Source organism: Pinus tabuliformis, chromosome 4_2 (genome assembly GCF_031772625.1).
Source record: "Pinus tabuliformis cultivar Carrire ecotype Pingquan chromosome 4_2, CPIR1, whole genome shotgun sequence".
NCBI lineage: Eukaryota > Viridiplantae > Streptophyta > Pinopsida > Pinales > Pinaceae > Pinus > Pinus tabuliformis.
Genome location: NC_142304.1, coordinates 869,559,779 through 869,577,957, shown reverse-complemented (window position 1 = coordinate 869,577,957; position 18,179 = coordinate 869,559,779). Strand labels below are relative to the sequence as shown.

Here is an 18,179-nt window from a genome sequence, read left to right as displayed (position 1 = left end):
ATCATTAGTGAGAATATGTGAATCTCAATATTTAACTTACCTCACAATTCCAGCAGTAACTGTATTTTGGAGAGATAGAGGGCACCCCAAAGCTATTACCCAATCCCCTGGTCGAAGTTTGCTAGAAGAACCCAGTTTTGCTGCTGGCAATGGAACCTTTGCATTGATTCTAACAACAGCAATATCAGTATGAAAATCAGCATTGATAACTTCTCCATCAAAAGTCCTCCCATCTTGCAACGTAACAACAACCTGAATTAAAAAATTATTTATGTTGAGTACAATAAACAGTTGACCAAAAATAGCACAAAAGTAGGATGGTAGAGAGTCATGTAGTCAAAAAAAATCAGAAACCAATTTACTAAGTGACCTCAACCAGCAAACAGATATTGAAAAGCATGCATTCATTAACGAGTCTGCATTGGATGCCAGAGAAATTACTGCATAATATGTGCACACTAAAAATCACATTAAGATCAATGGGAACCTTGTCTGATATAGTTAAACAGCCCCATGTCTATCTTCCAAACAACAGAATCAATCAGTGGAGAAGCTAACGAGTAATATATTGACAAATTTTACGCAATATGTTTTTAATCCAAGGATTAAGGAAACACTATATTAAAGTGGTTAAGTCTGTCATGCACATAACAAATATATAGAAACCAATGCCCCAAAACATGGGTGGAGATAAGGTAAGTCACAAGACAAGATGACACAGGACAAGGAGGACACACAAATACAAGTGTCCGACATATGGCATGGCAACCCCCAAAATAGGTTATGGTTTGTGTGTATATATATATATATATGTTAAAAAGAAAATAAATTACACATACAAAAATGAAATATAGACATAGAGATTCAAATTTTGTTAGAATTTAGAAACTAGAACATTTACATGATACAAATTCAATCATACAACTATTTACTACTTAGCACTTACTAGTACTACATCAATGATGATCAAATGACAAACACACAAGAAATTTGAACCATAAACTGTAGTTTTCTCATCAAGTCATAAAAATCGACATGTATCACATAGACACTGAGCCACTACTACCTTGGAATCGCAAGTGCCAGGTTTGTACCGAATCGTCAGAGCCAAGTTCAATGGTGATCGTACAAACAGAATTTTTATTAAAAGCAACCGAAAAATATTTTATCTAGGTTGGATTTATTTTTTCTTGTGGGCACGGAATTATTTAAAATAAAATTTAAAAAAAAAAAGGAAAAAGAAATGGGCCCATTGGGTGGCCGACTAGGTGGCCGACAGACCGGACCCAGCCACCACAGCAGAAGGGGCCAACGCACTCAACCGCCAACTGACCCAGTGGGCTGAGGAAACAGAGGGGCATCAGACAAGCCACCAACCACCAACCCAATTACCAAACATGAGAAACTCGTCGAGACGGGTCAGGCACACAAGGAAACAATTAGTTGGGATTGATGACTAATCAGCTAGGCGCAGAAGCACCGCCAATCAGCAGGCGGCACGAAGAAGGTGGTTGTGACGTAACACACAACAAGGGACCAGCAGCAAAGGAAAATCGAAAGCAAGGCAGCGGTGTCGGCCAACAACTCAACACAGAGTCGCCCATTGTTAACTTCCGCAATACACAGTCATAAGAGAGAGAGCCACAACTGCGGCGTGAAGAACTAGGGACTGCACAAAGACAGACCAGTAGGGGTGAATAGGACAGAGGCTAGTCACCAGCAGATACACTGACTATAGGAGTTGGGGGGCAAAGCTGATAGAGTGGGATTGGTCATGAGGATGTTATGATGTCACAAGAGTCGCAGCCAAAGGTCACGACACACAAGTCACAGGCTACTGCCAGGATTGACGACAACTGCAACAATCGAGTCAATGTAGGGAGAAGGCGGTGTGCAAGGGTATTGAGCCAGAGCAATCAAGACAGCAGAAATCAGCCACAGCAGTCGAGGCACAATTAGTTGTGGCTCAGGGCCGCAACCAAAGCTTCAAGCCGTAGATCACAGCGGCAAAACACTGATCACGCAACGACGTGAGTTCATGTAAAAAGTGAATGGAAAGTTACTATTGATCAATTGGGTTGGTGATAGCTACTAGGTTACATTATGAGGATAGATTGGATGGGATAGGAAACTTCAGCCAATGGAAGGAGAGGATTGTTTTGTTGTTTGAGCAGCAGGGGTTGTGGGATATTGTAGACAAAATTGTCCCTATTCCTACAATTGCTACTCAATTGGCTAAGTTTAATAAAAAGAATATGAAGGTCAAGGGAATAATTTTGGATTCTATTAAATACCATATTATACCTCATGTGACATGGAAGAAGAATGCCTATGAAATATGGGCATCCTTAACCAAGTTATACCAAAGTACAAACCAAAACAGAAGATGATGTTGAGAGAGAAATTGAGAAATACCAGGATGTATGAAACTAACACAATTGCATCATCCCTAACCAAGATCACATAGATTAAAGATGAGTTGGCAACGGTGGGGGAACATATTGATAGTGAAGAGTTGGTAAGATCATCCTTGAGTGGTTTTCGTACGAAATGAGATGTTTATGCTGATAGGATTGTTGCATGGAAAAACCTTGCAGATTGGGATAGATTGTGGGATGATTTCATGCAAGTAGACACAAGGAGAGGCTCCAAAAATGCAGGCCAACATCATGGTCGATATGATGGGTAGAATGTTGCTCTTACTAAAAAGGGCAAAGGTAAAGTAAATAGAAGTGGGGGATCTACTTCTGTGAAGCACATGAGCAAAGTGAAATGCTTTGCATGTGACAAGAATGGTGTTAAATTTGGCAGCCAGGGAGAAATTCCCTAATCCATTGAATCAAATATAGAAGAACATCATTATATTGACTATAATTGATTGGAGTGAAGGAATATTAATTTTGAAAATACATAATTGTTTGAATTATTATATTTCCCGCCTAAGTTTAAGGTTGGCCTCTATTAGGTCATGTCGGCCTCCTCCAAGAGTGGTGACCCTTCATCAAAGATCAACAACTATATAAACCCCATTATGTTTATCTCCAAAAAGGCAATTCAGATGACTCATATTTTGGTTCTGAGATTGGGCATGTCTCCTCTCTGTAATTGTTTACAAGGATTATGGACCACTATCCTCAGTCTACAGGACTCTTATTCTACAAGACTCACTTGATCAAACAACATGACTCCTCTCGCATACTTGATCTGGGCATGATCCGAGATCGGTCTGAGATCTATACATGTATATGTATGGTTCATATTCTTGATCGAAGGCATAGCTAGCTCCAATCTATTGACAATCTTGCTACAGGTCTCTTGCCTTGTTAATCTCGCTCTTGAAACAAACTCACTGTATGGGTATTTTCACTCTGCACATGTTCTATGACTACAACTATAATGATGATTTCGCACATATCTCTCTTTTCTGTAATGTCTTTGGGTATCACACAAGCATTGGCATCACTGGGACTTCGCATAGTTGTGAGCAATAGCATTTCACATATCCATCGTAAGGATCTCAATGGCAATGACCTCATTGTCCTTTCTTGGTCACTATGATCTCTCTCTAATGAGACATAAGATAGCAATGGCATGAAGTTTCACACTGTATGGTCAGTAATGGTTTATGGTTTCGATTTCCCTGTAATTACTTTAATATCATATGTTTTTAATCTCCCAGGATTTCGCTTTGATATATATATTGACATCATTGATATGGCTTAGTTCCCCTACATCTTATATGATACCTCTGCGATATGCACGGTCCTTCACAGCGTACAACATCACATATATAGTTATATCAGTATGCCATCATATGCAGAGAAGCATGGTATTGCATCGTTTGATATTCATAAGACAGTTTCTCTGAGATCAGATGTATGGTTGGTGTTGTCTCTTTGTAGACAGTTCTTGGCTTGAGCACTGTGCCAAAGCATTTAAATGAGGATTTTATTCAAAATGGATGATCAATGACTCAAACTACTTACATGTACATAATCCGTTAAATGCCCGTGATAGATGAAAGAGGACAATATTTGATAACTAAATATCCTTTCTGAATACTTGAATTATCCAATATAGCAAAAATGTACAGAAAATTTCTATAGCTAACACATATATATTTAAGAGATGACAGAAGACAACAATTTATTGATGCAGAGGTACTAATTTAAATAAATTGTTCAATTAGCTATTCTCAATATTGATAATAACTTTGTGGTGAGCTATTAAGGAGGTCAACACTCAACCTAGCCTTACCCAATATTTCTATGTTACCTCAAATATATGAAGAATAACAGAAATGATTACACAAGAAAACTCACATGAACACAAATGTTGCTAAAAATTGAAGCCAAAAGCCTTTGATTATCTTCAAAATTTCCAAAATACAACAATGTCTCTTGATTCTATCAAAGTATCAACCTTTCTTAATTCGAATTACAAAGTATATATAGAGTCTTTGAAAAATATCTAATCTATTTCATCTTTTACATGAAAAATAAAACTTTATCCAAAATGTTTTGGATAATTCTAATCAAAATGACTCAAAATAAAGATCCTCGAACTAATTTAGTGGAACTGCACACTATTCGAGGATGTTATTTTCAACTACTGGCTTTAAATTTTCATTCCTCTGGTTGTGCAGTTGAATATTCTCATTTTGCTGAAATATTGCCTGAAAATTTCCTTGTTGTTCAACTGATAAGTTCAACGAACTTATCCCACCGATCATCATTTGGAAATGAAAATTTTATTACCTTCGTGTAAGCCTCATCTACCTCACCATACTTTTCAAAGGTCGGTTTATTGACAAAAGGCTGATGAATCTCGCGTGAAATAAACAAATCATATCCTATCCCATGAAGAAAACATTGGCCACTAATAACCCCTTTAACTTAAGCAAATTTTGATTTGTCTATTGCTATGTCATGCAATGCTTTCTGATAATCTTCCTGCTGAACCAATTCACCATGAGAATTCCTCAATCATGGAAGACCTTTCTGCTGAAGTACAGAGAACTTCTTGTGAAATTTCCTGATTTGAACTTCCAAATTCTCACACTTGTTTTCCAGCTGCAACATCAGATTTTTCTTAGTTAATACTTTTCTTAATTCAAGGACTGCTTCTGTCCTATCTTCAATCCCCATTTCTTCTTCTAGCTCATCTCTGGTTTTTGAATTTAGAACTTTAATGACTTTAGTTGCTTCTCCAAGTCTATGGCCGAGTTCTTCCTTGATTTCTTCAATTGTTGTCTTTGCTTTTTCTAATAGTTGTTCCTGCTCAAAAATGATTTCTATGGAAGGCCAGAAATCTAAAATTGCAGAATTTATATCTATCCAGATCTGCTCCTTTGCTTCTTATAAATTTTGTGCACTGACTAACTCATCCATGTATTTCTCAAGTTGCTTTGTAAGCTTGAAATTTTTCTACACCTCTGAAATGTATGCATTGTCTGCCTTCAACTTATTCTCTTCAGCCTTCTGCAATGATGCTTTTAATTTTTCAATTTCTACATTTATTATTGATAGATCAGCCATGGATTTTGATAATTGTTCTGTTGAATCCTGACCTATTGATCTTGTTTCTATTGTTGGAACCCCTGCACTGATATTTTGCTCCTACTCTTTTAGTAGCTTTTCCATTTCTGCTTCCATCATCTGTATTTGTAGACTTTGTTCTACAATCATATGTAACATAGCTTCCTTTTCTTTTTCAATTTCCCCCACTTCTTGAGCTTGAGGATGCTCTGTTCTTGGAAACTTTAATTTCTTCTGTAGGGCCTGGATATCAACATTCCTATTTTTAATAACTTCCTGTGCTGCATCAACATCACTAGGATCAACACCCAACTTAATGATCAGATCTTCTAAGGATCTTACTCTTGTATCTTTGGCCAATGATGACATTCTTTCTAATTTCAACTGAGAGTGCATATTATTCAAAGAAGCCTGTAACTTTGAAACAGCCATAGCAGAACTTGTTAATGATGAATAAATCATTTCACCCGTTTGTTTATGTAAATCTATCTGGTCAATTGGGTGAATCTGTTTTGTATCAAAAGAGAATAAGGAAGTTTTGTAATCTTCTACAGTTTTTGGAACTGGAACTTTTGGCTCAAGGAATGCCAATTGAAACTGTCCTCTATCAAGATCTACTGCAGATAGAAATTTGTTTTGAGTAGATGTTGTTTGCTTTCAAAGTTGAGAACATGTGGCAAACTTTAGAAGTTCATTCTTTCTCCTCACCTCTCTGAATTTAGCAAAAATGCTTTGATCACTAGAATAAGTAGAAGAAGATGCAAAAGTTGTTGTTTCTTCCATCTGATGTAGAGTAAACACAGGCTCGCTTCACTGCATCACCTGTATTTCTAACTTCGGATGATTCCTCTTTTGCTTCTTTGGTTTTCCTTCTTTTGAAAACTATGAATTCTGCTGATTTAGAGCCTAAGATTGCAGGAGAAATACTTTCACTTGTTCTTTTCAACTTTTTCACTTTTGGACGGAGTGTTTCCAATGTTGTTTGGCTAGATACCTGTTCTTCAATTTCCTGTAGGGTGTTTTCCTCCCAAGTTTCCTGATTAGCATATTGCTCGATTTTTGGCTTTGAAAAATGAATATAAGGAGTAGACTTCTGCTCAAGTCTGATAGCTGAAATTTTTCCTAAAGGATCATAAGGCCTAACCAAAACTCATTTTAAATTTCATTTGGATTAACAAATTTTCTACCTCTTTATCAGTTGCTCTGGTATTTGCTATGAAGGGACCGACCTGAGCTTTTAGCTTGAACTGGGCCTTTTGTTTTCTTGACACAAAATGAATTTCATCTACATTCATGCTCTGCCTTATGAATTCCAAAGCAAAAATCCTCATTGGAACAAAAAATGGTAATTTGTAGGGTGGCAATTCACAACCATAAACCCTAATCTCTGTAAAGTTATGATATAAGTACTAGTCTCCTACCTTTGTCTGCTCACATAAGTGTAAATTTCTCTTAATTTCAGATGAAATTCTTGGGAACACATCATTGCTAAGAAGACAGAGTGATAAATACAAGTGCTGATCTACAAAATCACTGAACAAATAATCTTCTGAATTTTTTCTGACTTGTGAAGTCCAGTGAATAACAGATTGTGGTACCCCTGTGAATCCAATTTCTGTAGCGGCATCTTAAATCTCTCAGACTGGTGATATAAAAACATATACACTAACACATACTAGCGTTTGAAGGCTCTTTCTGCATTAAACTTCAAGAATTGCTCATAAATGGTATCTGAAATAAACTGGCCAAAATTAAAAAAGACAGAAGGCTTTTTCCCAAATGAAAATACAGACAAAACCCCCAGGATAACCTCATCAACCCATTCATCACTTTGATATCCCAAAAGACAACAAACCATAGAAATTATTTGTCTAGACATTTCAGGAAATGTAGCTGAAGAGTAAGGTGGATTATGGCGTGGCAATTCAGAACCTTATGGTAAAAACGACTCAAAAATATGGGCTCTTTGTTGAAAAGTAAGCTTTTGGTAAATCTCTACTAATGAGTCAACTGAAAAAGTATGTAAAGAGTTTGAAGGATTAATCTACAAAGCTTGGAGAATAGACTTTGGGGTTATGTGGAACAATATTTCACCATTTCTTGCTACTATTGCTCTATGACTGGGCAAATATCGACTTTCACACCAAGATACAAACTTGGGAAAATGGTGAGTTTGAGGGAAGACAAATTGAGGCAACATAGATTCCCAAAAACTAAATTCATCACTTGCGTCTTCAAACTTCTACAAAGCCCAATTATGTAATTCATACAGATCAAACTCACATTTGGTCTCTGTAATTTTAAAATCCAGGTCTACCAGCGGTAATTCATCCAAATTTGGGACTGGGGGAAGCATAGGGTTTTCAATCTGCATTTTACTTTTCCCTTTGGAGGAACTCATTTTGAAAATAGAAAGAAAACAGGAAGATTTGAATACCCGGGAATAATACAGACGGTGAACAAAGCAACTATCATGAACTTGAAACCTTTGTGCACGCCCTGCAACACTGCAACCTTGAGAAAATTGAGCAAATTGGTGCAAGACAATTTGGTTTTGAAAGAAATGAAGTATTTGTTGACAATTTAATGATCGGGACGTTTAATGGGTTTTTAAACGTTGGCGGGGATTAATTTGATGAGTTGGCAATTGTACATTGGCAAATAGCGAGAGAAATACTTGTAACTATTTTGGCGAGTATTTGGTGAAAAGATGGCAGAGGGATAAACTAGCGGGAGTAACGGCTAGGTGGGAGAGCAGTTTGTGGAGGGGGGTGTCAGCAGTAAATGGTTTTGGGAGAGGGGGTTGTGCAATGCACGCGTGCTTGCCACATTGCCTTTGGCGGTTTTGGAAACCAAAGATTGCGGACCCCCCCCCCCCCCCCGTTAAACGTCAAGAGTGCGAGGGGTTCCTGCAATGCATTATTGACATTTGATTGCAGCGGGAAACATTCTAGTCATTAAAAAAATTTAGCCTCAGCTAGTTCTCGCTCTGCGTTTTTTGAATTTAAGAACGCGCGCCTTCTGGCTCCCGATGTCTCCTGCTCCAGGTGGGCTCGGCCTCGGCCCTATACCTCCGAGGGTTCGTCCGGATGGTGACTCCCTCCCAGTGTTTTACGACTCTGACTCCGACTCCGACTCGGCCGAGGATCGACTCCGACTCCGACTCCGACTCGGTAATGACTCGGCCGGCTCGATTTCAATGACTCAGTCGTTGTAAAAAATACATTAAATATTTATTTTTTTTATAAAAAAACATAATTTTAAATATTTTAAACATAATTTTAAAGATTTTCATTCATGTTTCCAAACACATAGCATTATAATATAGATGGAAGACAACATATGATCAAAGTAGGCTCATGAACCAATCCATTATATCAAAATGGTACCCAATGGCAATACATAGTCAACTGTCATACATGATCAAAGTGAAAGACTCAAAACAAAATACAAATAACCAAGGAGGCTAGAAATGGCCTCTACAACAAAAGTAAACTGTGATGCTGACCAAACTCCAATACTAGTACTACTGGCTACTGCCAGAGGAGCCAAGATCATCTCGACCAATCTCTAGATCAGACTCATCATCATCATCAGAGTCAGACAAGGGGCCCCATGCCTCCTCCTCATCATCATCGTCTCCAACTGCAACTGTACAAGTGGTGCCAGTACCACTAGCAGATGCAAGCTGAGATAGAGTAGATATGCGGCTGCGCTTCTGTCGTGGCTGAGCAGAGGAAGCACCTACAACTGGAGTCCTACTCCTCGGAGTCCTTGCTGGCTGTGAGACTGAGGCTGGTGGATCGGGATCTGTATTCAACTGAACAGGCTGAAGTGGATGTTCCAGTTCAAGTTCATCAAGATCCTCATCAAGATCAAACTCTGGTGCACAACTCTCCACTACCCAATCTGATGTTGGATCAATGTCTTCCAACACAATGGGATCTGAATCAGGTCTTTTGTTCAACAATTGGTTCCGTCTGAGCCGAAGGTTGTATTGGACAAAAACTAGATCATTCAACCGTTTTTGCTCCAAACGGTTTCTCTTCTTTGTGTGAATCCTCTCAAAGACAGACCAATTGCGCTCACACCCAGATGCACTGCAAGTTTGACTCAAAATACGTATTGCAAACTTTTGCAATTGAGGGCACTGGCCACCAAAGGCCTCCCACCATTGTGCTGCAAAAAACATAGGAGTGTAATGAATTATGAGTTAGATGAAGGCTGAAGCTCAACAAAATTACAAATTATATCTAACTTTCAAATTATAAATGATTTAACAAACTTTAGTCTTTAATAAAAAAAGTAAAACTGTAAAACCATTAAGAAATTGAAAATTGAAATTTTTGTTTACCTGGCTCATCTGCTTCTCTTGCAATCTTTGCTAGGTTCTTCCCAAAGGTACCTGTTGCATTGCTGAAGGATGTGACTTGTTGATGTATCTGCAGCTGATCAGACTCCGATGGGATCATGCGTTCAATGCAATCAACCAGTCCATCTCTGACCTCCCCCCTCAAAGCTCCTGACTCCTTAGCTCTATAATGATACCGTGGGTTCAAAAAATACCCAGCTGCATGTATAGGGCGATGGAGTTGATTGTTCCATCTTTCATCAATGATTGCCCAAATGGGCCCATACTTTGCCACTCTATCCTTGTATGCTGTCTTTATTTGCTCCTTTGCTTGATCCATAGCCTCATATATGAAGCCCATAGCCAACCTTTCCCCATCCACCAACCGCAACACCTTAACCAGTGGCTCAGAAAGCTTCACAATCTCTGCTGCCTTTCTCCAAAAAGTTTCATCATGGACTTTCCTTTTCAATTCTCTGCCTTCTGGTTTGTTAGACCAATTGGTTTGATTCCATTCATCACTGGAAAACATCTTTTGCAAGTTTCTATGTTGGGAAAGCATAGATTGCAATGTCAAAAAATGTGTAGCAAATCTAGTGATGGCAGGCCTAATAATATCCTTGCCTCCAGTGTGTTTCCTCATGAGACTCAAAACTAGTGTATGATTGTAGATAAATTTTGTTATGCTTTTGGCATTATCTACAGTGTTTCTGACCCAATCTAATTTTCCAATATCCTCAAGCATGAGGTCAATGCAATGTGCAGCGCATGGGGTCCAAAAGATGGTCTTGTGTTTTTCCTCTAACAGTTTACCAGCAAGAACATAGTTAGAGGCATTGTCTGTGATGATTTGAACAACATTAGCCACCCCCACCTCCTCAATAACCTCATCCAATAGCTGAAACAACAAGTGGCCATCTTTTACCTTATCAGATGCATCAACTGATTTTAAAAACATGGTTCCCTGTGGGCAGAAGACAAGAAAGTTTATGATGGTACGGTTTCTTTGATCAGTCCATCCATCTGACATGATGGTACACCCTGTTCTTGCCCATGAGTCCCTGAACTCTTGCAAATACTCATTAATGGATTGAATTTCTTTCTGCAAACGAAACCCCCTTAGCTCTTGCATACTAGGGCCTTTGAAGCCTTTTCCAGCAGCATGTATGGCATCAAACATAGGCTCATAATATGGTGAACGAGCAGCATTAAAGGGGATATCAGCATCATACCACCATCTAGCTATGTAGTCACAAGCAGTCTCCCTCAATTCTTTCTTCCAATGGTCATCTAAAGTGGGCTGAATATGACCTTTACTAACTTCAGGACCATGTGCATCTGATGGAGAGGAGGTAGTGAAATAACTTTTGATAGTCACATCACCCTTCATTCTACCCTTTCCCTTATCTTGAACAGAACCAAAAGAGGGAGGAACATAACGGAAAGGGTTGGATGCCTCAGTTTGAGGGATAGAGGAAGAACCCTCAAAATCATAGTGGGGGTTGGTAGCCATCATTCTTTGTATCTCCCTCTTCCTCCCAGTTTCATCCTGTATCTCTTTTTGCCTAGCCTTATCTTCTTTAAATTTTTCAAAGCTGGCCAACAAATTCTTTCTAATCTCCCCAATTTCATCAGAGGGACATGCAGTAATTTGGCCTTTAATCCCTGCCAAGTGTTGTTTCAGCCTATTAATCCCCCCAGGACCTTCCTTAATTTTCTTATGGCAAAACTTGCAACACATCTGACTATCAACCATTTCAACATATGCCCAAGCAGGATCTTTTGCTCTAGGTGCCATTTTTTGACTAGGAAAACAATCTGAAAATGAAAAAAAAAAAAAAAAGTGATTCAATGTTCATTTATTTGACAAAAAACACTCTCTAAGCTTTCTTGATATGCACCTAAAATTTACTAAGCAAAAACAGATTTGTAAGGGTGGAAAAAAATACCTCCAGGCACAAACTGCCTCCTCAAGCTTGCTCCAAAAATTAGCTCCTCAATGCTGCTCCAAATGGCTGCCCAAGAAGCTCCTCACTCCAGCTACAATGCTCCTCCAAGACTCCTCACTGCTGCTCCAAAACAAGCTCAAGAACTGCTCACTAATTCTCAAAGAAGACTCTCACTCAAATGCATAAGACTGCTGTGAGTGAATGAGAGCATTTGGCTGTCTTAAATAGGGTTTGGGAGGGGGAAATGGACCCCAAAAGCACTTAACAATTTACCTAAACCCTTTGGAATCCATAAACTGATTTTAACTTTACCACAAATCCAAAAAAAAGTGAATAAATTTTATTTTTTACGCTGCCCAGCCGTCTTTCATTGACTCGGCCTGGTCAATACGGACTCGGCCTGGTTGACCAAGTCATAGTTGACTCGGTCAACCGAGCCGGTTTGCTGGCCTGGTCACAAATTTTGTTAACGGCTCGGTATGACTCGGCTGTTTCCGAGTTGAATCGGCCTGGTCGTAAAACACTGCTCCCTCCCTGCTCCTTCTCAATCAACTCAACAAGATGAAAATGCAGTGGCTTTCGCTTCCCTGCTATCTTCCATTGGCCCTCCTCGAACCAAACCCTCAGTCTCCAAGTTCGTTAAAAACACAGAAGACATTCCTGAAATCATATTACCTCCCTCTCTCCCTCGTCGTGCTGCTCTCTCTCTCTCTCTCTCTCTGAGCGTGGTTTGGTTGGACAGTTCACAGGTCTATGGCCTTCCCCTCGCTCTGTCCAAAAGTGGGTAGAACGGAACTGGTCCTCCTCTATCAGCAGAAAAATCTTGATCAAGTTATGTGGAAGAGTTTATTATACATTCCACTTTGAAATAAAAGAAGACAGAGATCCGATATTTAGGAATGGACCATATTTCATGGACACTAGGGCTCTCTATCTAAATAGGTGGACTCCGGACTTCGATCCAGAGTTGGATGTGCCAAATGTTGTGCCAGTCTAGGTGCAACTCCCTCACCTCCCCCTCCATTGTTGGGGAGACGAATCAGTCAAAGCAATAGGAAATGCAGTGGGTAAATACATCGACAGAAGCGAGCCAAAGGAGAATATGCATGCGTGTGCAAGAATATGTGTTGAAGTCAACCTAGGAAAAGGACTCTCGGAAGTAGTAAAGATCAAAGTCGACAGCTGGATGCACATTCAGTAGTTGGAATACGAACAAATCCCATTCAAATGCAAGGTATGCCACGAATACGATCATTTTGCTAATAGATGTCCGAAAAAACAAGAAATGAAGAAGTAGTAGTTCAGGATCCAAAATGGGAACAAGTTAAAAAGAAAAAGACTACAAATAAACCATCTTCTCAGCCCTCTTTATATTCTCAAAATCCCTTTCTCGGCCCCTATTCTCTCAGCTCCCCTTCCATCCCCCTCTTCTTGTTCCTTCTCATTCCTCCCCCTCCCTCCTCCAACCTTCTGGTCTCTAATCCCTCCGGTCCACTTGAAGGTCCAGTCATTCCCTTCTCTTTCCCCCCTACTCCCCTCTCCTCCCCTTCGCTCCCTTTCCCACCCCCTCCTCCCCCATCCTCTCCTTTAGCCCCGCCCCCCCCCCACTTTTGTTTGATCGAATCATTACAAGGACTCAGTCCAAAGATTCTCTTTCTTCCCTTGATCATCATAAAAAAACCTGGAAGAAGATCAAATAAAGAACTAAGAGATGAAGTTGCTGCAAAGGAGATGGCTATGGGTACTCAACAGCCTATGGATTCCTTTTTAGAAAAGAACACAGGGAACAAGGAGAAAACCCCCCATCCTTCCAGAGGGAAAGGCCCCTCTGCCCCCAATCAAAATAAATAATGAATCTGGTCTCTTGGAATTGTCGAGGAATGGGAAGCCCATTGAAACTCAATGCAATTAAAGATTTAATAGCAATGGAAAATCCAGACATCCTCATGGTCTAAGAGACCAAAATAAATGAACAAGACTCAGGGAAAATGATCCAAAAAATAAGGAACTATGAAGGCACAGCTCTCCAAGCATCAGGGGCATTGGGAGGTATATGCACTCTTTGGAAGAAAGGGAAATGGGAGTTAGTTCATCAACTAAAAGATCAGCATTGGATTAAAACAGATCTAAGAAACAAAATCACTGAAGAGAAATACTGCATAATAAATGTCTATGCGCCAAATCATTATAGAGAGAAGGAAGTCTGTTGGAATTCCCTGAAAATTTTTCTTCCCCAAGTTCAAAACAACAACATTATAGTTGGAGGAGACTTCAACTTAGTCTTGAATGTTGATGAGAAGTTCGAAGGATCTTACCATGCTGATCCATCAAGGGATTCCATTGATCTCATTATGGATTCCTACAACCTATTGGATTTTCCTCCCAACAACGGAAAATACACATGGAGTAATAAAAGAATAGGCAAAAGCAACATCAAAGAAAGGTTAGATCGCATCCTAGTACAGGACAAAATATCCAACAACTTCAGCTCAATCATATCAAGAATCATCCATACCTCAGCATCTGATCACAAGCTAGTGGTTATCACTCTTGGGACTCTAGGGAACTTAGGCCCAACTCCATTTCGATATAGCCCATTATGGAACAACATTAAGGAAGTTAAAAAATAACAGCAAAGGTTTGGTCTCAAAAGATTATAGGCTCTCCAAACTTTCTTTGGGAAACAAAACTAAAAACATTGAGGAAGGAAATAAAATTTTGGGCCAAGAACAACCATAAAAAAACACAGAAAAGGAAGGCAAAGTTAATTAAAAAAAATGGCGACAACCCAAGAAACAAAAGAACAACAAGAAGAAACAAAAGAAAGTCAACTCCAGGAAAAGAAAATTTATTGGGAAATATATAGAGAAAACCTCTGGCTGAAGGCAGAAGATAAAAACACAACCTTCTTTCATAACTCAACAAAGATGTGGAGAATTATTAATCAGATAGACAACATAAAGGTTGATGAAGTCAGAGAAATCAGAGGACAAGAGGAGTTGAAAAAGGAAGCGCACAGTCATTTCAAAAAGCTCCTAACATCAGACTCAACAAATCTTGATTATGAAACCTTCACCCAGCATATTCCCAATAAAATAAGTGAATAAATAAACCATGAACTCACTAAAGAAGTGGATGAGAAAGAGATTTATACTGTTGTGTGGGATCTCCATCCGGACAAAGCTCCAGGCCCAGATGGATTTTCCATTGCTTTTTATCATAACAATTGGCACTTAATCAAAAAAGATTTGATAAGAATGATAAGGAATGTTTTCAAGAAAAAGAAGCTAGGAGGATTTACAAATTCTTCTTATCTAGCTCTTGTTCCAAAAGAGGCAAGGCCCTCTACTTTCAGCAGATTTCGACCGATATCCTTATGTAACTCCTACAAAATCATCACAAAAATCTTAGCAAATAGAATAAATCCTATCCTCCCTGATCTAATTTCAGAAAATCAAGGAGGATTCGTGCCCAACAGACAGATCCTCGACAACATTATGATAGTTCAAGAAGCCCTACACTCTAGTATAATGAGGAAAGAGTAAGGTATTATTATAAAGCTAGATATGGAAAATGCATTTGATAGAGTAAATCTATCCTTCCTTTCTGTTGTCCTTAAGAAATTTGGATTCTCAAACGAGATAATTGATATAATCAAAGCCTGCACAGTAGGCCCATGGATCGTTCCACTGATCAATGGCAGGCCAAGTGAGTTTTTCCAAAGTTCTCGGGGTTTGAGACAAGGTTGTCCTCTATCACCCTTTCTTTATATAATCATGGCAGATTCATTGAGCAGATATCTAGAAAAGTGCAGGAGAGATCACATATTAACAGGCCTCTCTATCTCCCCTGGAGTCAAAAGAATCAACCACTCATTATTTGCAGATGACACTCTTATGATGGGAGGTGCATCCTATATAGTAGCTAGAAGGATAAAAAAATGTGCTCAACAACTTCATGGAGGTCTCAGGAGGACTCCTAAACAACAAAAAATGCAAAATATATGGATGGAACGCCCCTCCTCGCACTCTTCAAAGAATATCTCAGATTTTGGATATCCCCTTCCAAGCAAGATGGAGCCATTTCCTCTATCTCGGCCTTCCTATATCTAAAGAAAACCTGAAGACAGAATTGTGGAACAATCATATTGAGAAAATGAAAAAAAATATTCAAAATTGGGGGATGAATTGGCTCAACTTAGCAAGCAGAGTGATCTTAATCAAATCTATGCTCACAACTCTTCCAATCTATCAATTCGCAGCTATCTTAGCTCCAGCAAGCATCCATAAGAAAATCGAGTTAATAATAAGGGGATTTCTCTAGCAAGGAGGGAAAGTTGATTCAAAAAATTTCAGCTTAGTAAAATGGGATCAAGTCACCTTGCCTTATGAAAAAGGAGGCATGTCCATAAGACTCCCTGCTCATCTGAACTTGGCTCTTGGGGCAAAAATAGCATGGAGGTTTATCACAGGGAAGGATTGTTGGTGGAAGAAAGTCCTGGAATCTAAATATATGAATCATGCTCGATCTCTCCTTCTAGAAGAAGGCTTCCCGATCAGGCCATGCACTCAAGTTTGGAACCTAGTCAAAAAAGCTCTTCCTCTCATCAAGGAGAACTCATCCAAACTCCCTGGGAATGGTAAAGGCATCAAAGTTTGGGAAGATAGTATAATGGGGAACCCTCCCCTAGCCACCCAAATAAATCTCCAAAACTTAAGAAGATGGATGAGCACAAATGGAATTTGCACTCTGGAAGATATCTCTCTATGGAAAAATGGTAATTGGGCAGACTGGAGACCCCCAACCTTCCTCGAAATCTCAAATCTCAATGGATCTCATTAATAATCCTTCTAAAGGGAGCTGCTCCACTTAGCCTTGATTCCCAAGACTCATTTAGATGGGACCCTAATGGTGGAGAGTACTCGGTGAAATCTAGTTATCTGACCATTCAAGCACAACAAGATAAACAAGATTGGGTTCCTTGGAGAACAGTGTGGAAATCTGAAAGTTTACCAAAGGTCAAAATATTCATTTGGACACTTCTAAAAGGCAAAGTCCTAACTGCTGACAATCTCAAAAAAAAAGGATTCTCAGGTCCTTCTAGATGTCCAATGTGCTTAATGGCGGAAGAAAGCATCCAACATATTTTTCTCGATTGCTCCTTCACAAAAGAATGTTGTCATCTACTAGTAAGTCCCCTGGAGGTCAATCTGAATCTATCTTGATCTTTCAAAGAATTCTTTACAGCTTGGAAAAGGGAATACCCTTACTCCCTAAAAAAAGGATACCATCAAAAGGTACTGGAATAGTCTCCCTTCCTCCCTGTCTTGGCAGCTCTGGTTAGCAAGAAATCAACAAATCTTCAATAATCGGCTTCCAACATCAACTTAACAACTAAATTCCTATCTTCAAAAGGAGTAAAACCGATAGACATCAATCACATTCAACAAGAGGAAAGAAAGTGGATCAAATATGCAATGAGCAGGCCTAATTGGCCAAGCATCACCAAATTAAATCCAAATATTTAGAATTGGAAAATAAGGCTAAAAAATGAAGAATTCATCTTGTGGATGAAAAATTTAAATAGACCCTGCCTCTTTTTCGATGGCGCTTCCAAAGCAAATCGAGGCAAAGCTAGAGCTGGAGGCATCATCTTAGAACCAGGTGGAAATAACCCAATTACCTATGAATGGGACCTTGGGGGAAATTCAAACAATAGGGCAGAGGCTTACGGACTATTGTTGGGCACAATGGTTTTAAAACAAAGGAAAATACAAAATCCAGTGATATTGGGTGACTCGGCCATAATAATTCAAGCGATGGTGGAACGAAGCACCCCAGCAAACATGGCATTGAGTCAAATAATAAGAAGAATCAGACAAATTTGGTTAATCTAGGCAAAGTCTCATTCAAACATATTTTGAGAGAGAATAATAAATCAGCAGACATTCAGGCCAACATGGCAGTGGCTCGGTCTCCCGATGAGTCTCAAATTTCTCATGACATTTCTCAAACCCCAATTCCATAATTCTCCCTACGGTCTAATCTTGCCAATGTCACTTCGTCACATGGATTGCAGCTTGACTAAATCCACTAATTCACATTAGTTTCTGAATCCAATTCTTCTTCAAATCCTCCTCGTCCTTCTTTCCTACACCTGCTCGAACCCCAAGCCTGTCGTGCTCTCTCAGACTCCTCGTGATCTCTTTGCGGCTCTCCCGCTCCTCTCCTTTCTCCTATTTATTTGCCTCCCCTTCTCTCCCTTCCTCATCTCCTGTTGTGGCCTGATCTTTCCAATCTGCCCCACGCTCTCCCCTCCCTCTGCGCTTATCCTCTTGCCTC

At 39.4% G+C, this 18,179-nt stretch overlaps 1 protein-coding gene across 1 annotated transcript in view; it reads right to left on the bottom strand.

Annotated features, from left to right (window-relative positions):
- The window catches only part of LOC149172418 (putative protease Do-like 14), a 349,659-nt gene that overhangs the window by 213,165 nt on the left and 118,315 nt on the right, over positions 1–18,179 (bottom strand). Inside the window, exon 6 of the mRNA XM_089424320.1 lies at positions 41–252. Coding sequence (XP_089280446.1) covers positions 41–252 — 212 coding nt within the window. The remainder of the gene's footprint in view (positions 1–40; positions 253–18,179) is intronic.